Source organism: Piliocolobus tephrosceles, chromosome 5, assembly GCF_002776525.5.
Source record: "Piliocolobus tephrosceles isolate RC106 chromosome 5, ASM277652v3, whole genome shotgun sequence".
NCBI lineage: Eukaryota > Metazoa > Chordata > Mammalia > Primates > Cercopithecidae > Piliocolobus > Piliocolobus tephrosceles.
In genome coordinates, this window is record NC_045438.1 from 167086047 (window position 1) to 167088072 (window position 2026).

At 46.2% G+C, this 2026-nt stretch overlaps 1 protein-coding gene across 1 annotated transcript in view; it reads right to left on the reverse strand.

Annotated features, from left to right (window-relative positions):
- Nucleotides 1-945: 945 nt before the first annotated feature.
- FOXQ1 (forkhead box Q1) overlaps nucleotides 946-2026 on the reverse strand; it is a 2928-nt gene continuing 1847 nt past the window's right edge. Inside the window, exon 2 of the mRNA XM_023221146.2 lies at nucleotides 946-2025. Within this exon, the coding sequence (XP_023076914.1) occupies nucleotides 1785-2025 (241 nt within the window). The 3' untranslated portion in view covers nucleotides 946-1784. The remainder of the gene's footprint in view (nucleotide 2026) is intronic.

The following is a 2026-nucleotide window of genomic DNA, read 5'->3' on the forward strand; positions in this document are numbered from 1 at the left end:
TCCTGCCAAAAGAGAGCATCCGGAAATAAACAGCACCATCCTTCCCCACCTCATTATATGTAGAGCTCAAATCATCCTCCTGTCATGGGTGAGATGGCACCTACCCAAGAATGGCAGCCATGGCAATGAGGCCTGTTTCTAGCCTCTGCATTTCCCACAGTTTGTATTACTCTCTAGAATTTTGCAATCCATGCATTGTTAAAACTGTATTGCCTAGGAACCTACTGAAGAACAGGTGTTCACCACTGAGGAAAATCCTCCCTTACATTTGTAGCATGGGAAACTGTGTCTCCCTCTCTCCAGGTGGCAATTTCTCTTGACTGCAATTGAAACAGGCAGGACACTGCCACCGCTTCAAGTGAAATCTTTACAAGTGAAATCTTTACAGGGAAGAGGGAAAAAACTACTACTCATTGGTTCACACCCAATTGAACTTACACATTCCTAAAAAGGTGGATGGTTTTGACAAAAACACTGTGACATTTAAATTGCTCTTGAAATTGCCCTGAAGACACCTTTGATGTGTTAAGATAGTTTTATGACAAAATTAAGTTTCCAACTTTTTGAGCCCCAAATCAGAACCAATTTACCTGAAAATATCTATTTGACTCTAGGCTTGTTAAGAGCTCAACTTGCCTGCTGAAGGATTCTTGGGGGGGAGAGGGACACTTCCCTCTCATTTGTTCTGGAAATGCTTAGGTGACTAATTAGAGGAGTAATTGGTCTTCAAGTTTTAAAAAGCCCATGAATGGAAGTTCTATCTGGAAATTTGTTTAGCACTGTATCTCATAAGGAAATGTGCAAGCCCATTCTATAATACCTTTATCGAATTATTCAGGAAAATACTTTGATCTCCAAAGGAAGTTTCTTGAGACCGAAACCTAAGTCCATTTTTTGGGGGGACGGGGGACAGACATAAAAATCTCTCCACTTCCAACCCATCACCACAATGTGTTAAGTCAGTTGTGAGTTTTATTAAAAAATAAGCACTATGCTTGGGTTTCATAAAATTTATACATGAATATGTACAGAGACACAAATAAAATAATATTAAAAATAAAAATCACACTTGCTTTCAAGTGGCAGTGGTCCTGGCACCCCACATACATAATCAACTTTTTTTTAAAGAAATTGCTTGGCCCAAGGAGACCACAGTTAGAGAACCACTAATAAAGCTGTAGCCCGTTGCCTGCAACATTTTCAATTCAGGTTTCAAAAATATATAAATAATTTAATTACAAAACCCAACTTTTTTTTTTCTCTTTTGGCACAGTGAAGCATTGGTCAATAGCAAGAAATGACTGAAGAGTCTCTGACACGTCTCTCACACTCAGTCATACCTGGAAACGCCACATACGTACACGGATGAGGGCTCAGAAACCCCAAACAGTAGTCATATCATTTATAGTGTGGAAAGGTTCCCTGATGTACTTAGAGGGAAAGGGAGGGACATAAATCAATGGAAGGTGCGACAAAAACAGTAGGAATAACAGGAAGCCTGGGCGTTAAAGACAAAAAAAGTCCTTACGAAGGGAAGGAGAGCCAGGCTTCGCAAAGAAACTGACACAAGAATTGCTTTGGTCCTCTGTAAAGTTATAAAAGACAAAGGAGAGTATCCTGGACTAAGTTCAAATACTCCTGTCAAAATGCTTTAGCTTTAAGGCACGTTTGATGGAGATTTTTAAAATTCATTTTCCTCTGGATTCAAAGTGCAAAGTCCGCGGGCGCGCGTTCCCGCCTCCCCGACGGCGCGCACTCGGCGTTCCTGAGCCCCGCGGCGCGGCTCAGGCTAGGAGCGTCTCCACCGGGTACGGCAGGTGCGGGCCCGGGCGGCGGACCGAGGCCGCCTGCAGGGCCGCGGGCAGCCGCAGGGGGCAGTACAGGTGCGCGCCGCCGGCCGCAGGGCCTCGGAGTGGCTTGGCGGGGGCGGCGGCCGCCAGGGGTGCGAGCAGGAGGGGCGGCGCGGCCGGCGGCACCTCGGCCCCGCGCGCGCCCAGCAGCGCCGGCTCGCCCGCGCCGTAGGCGC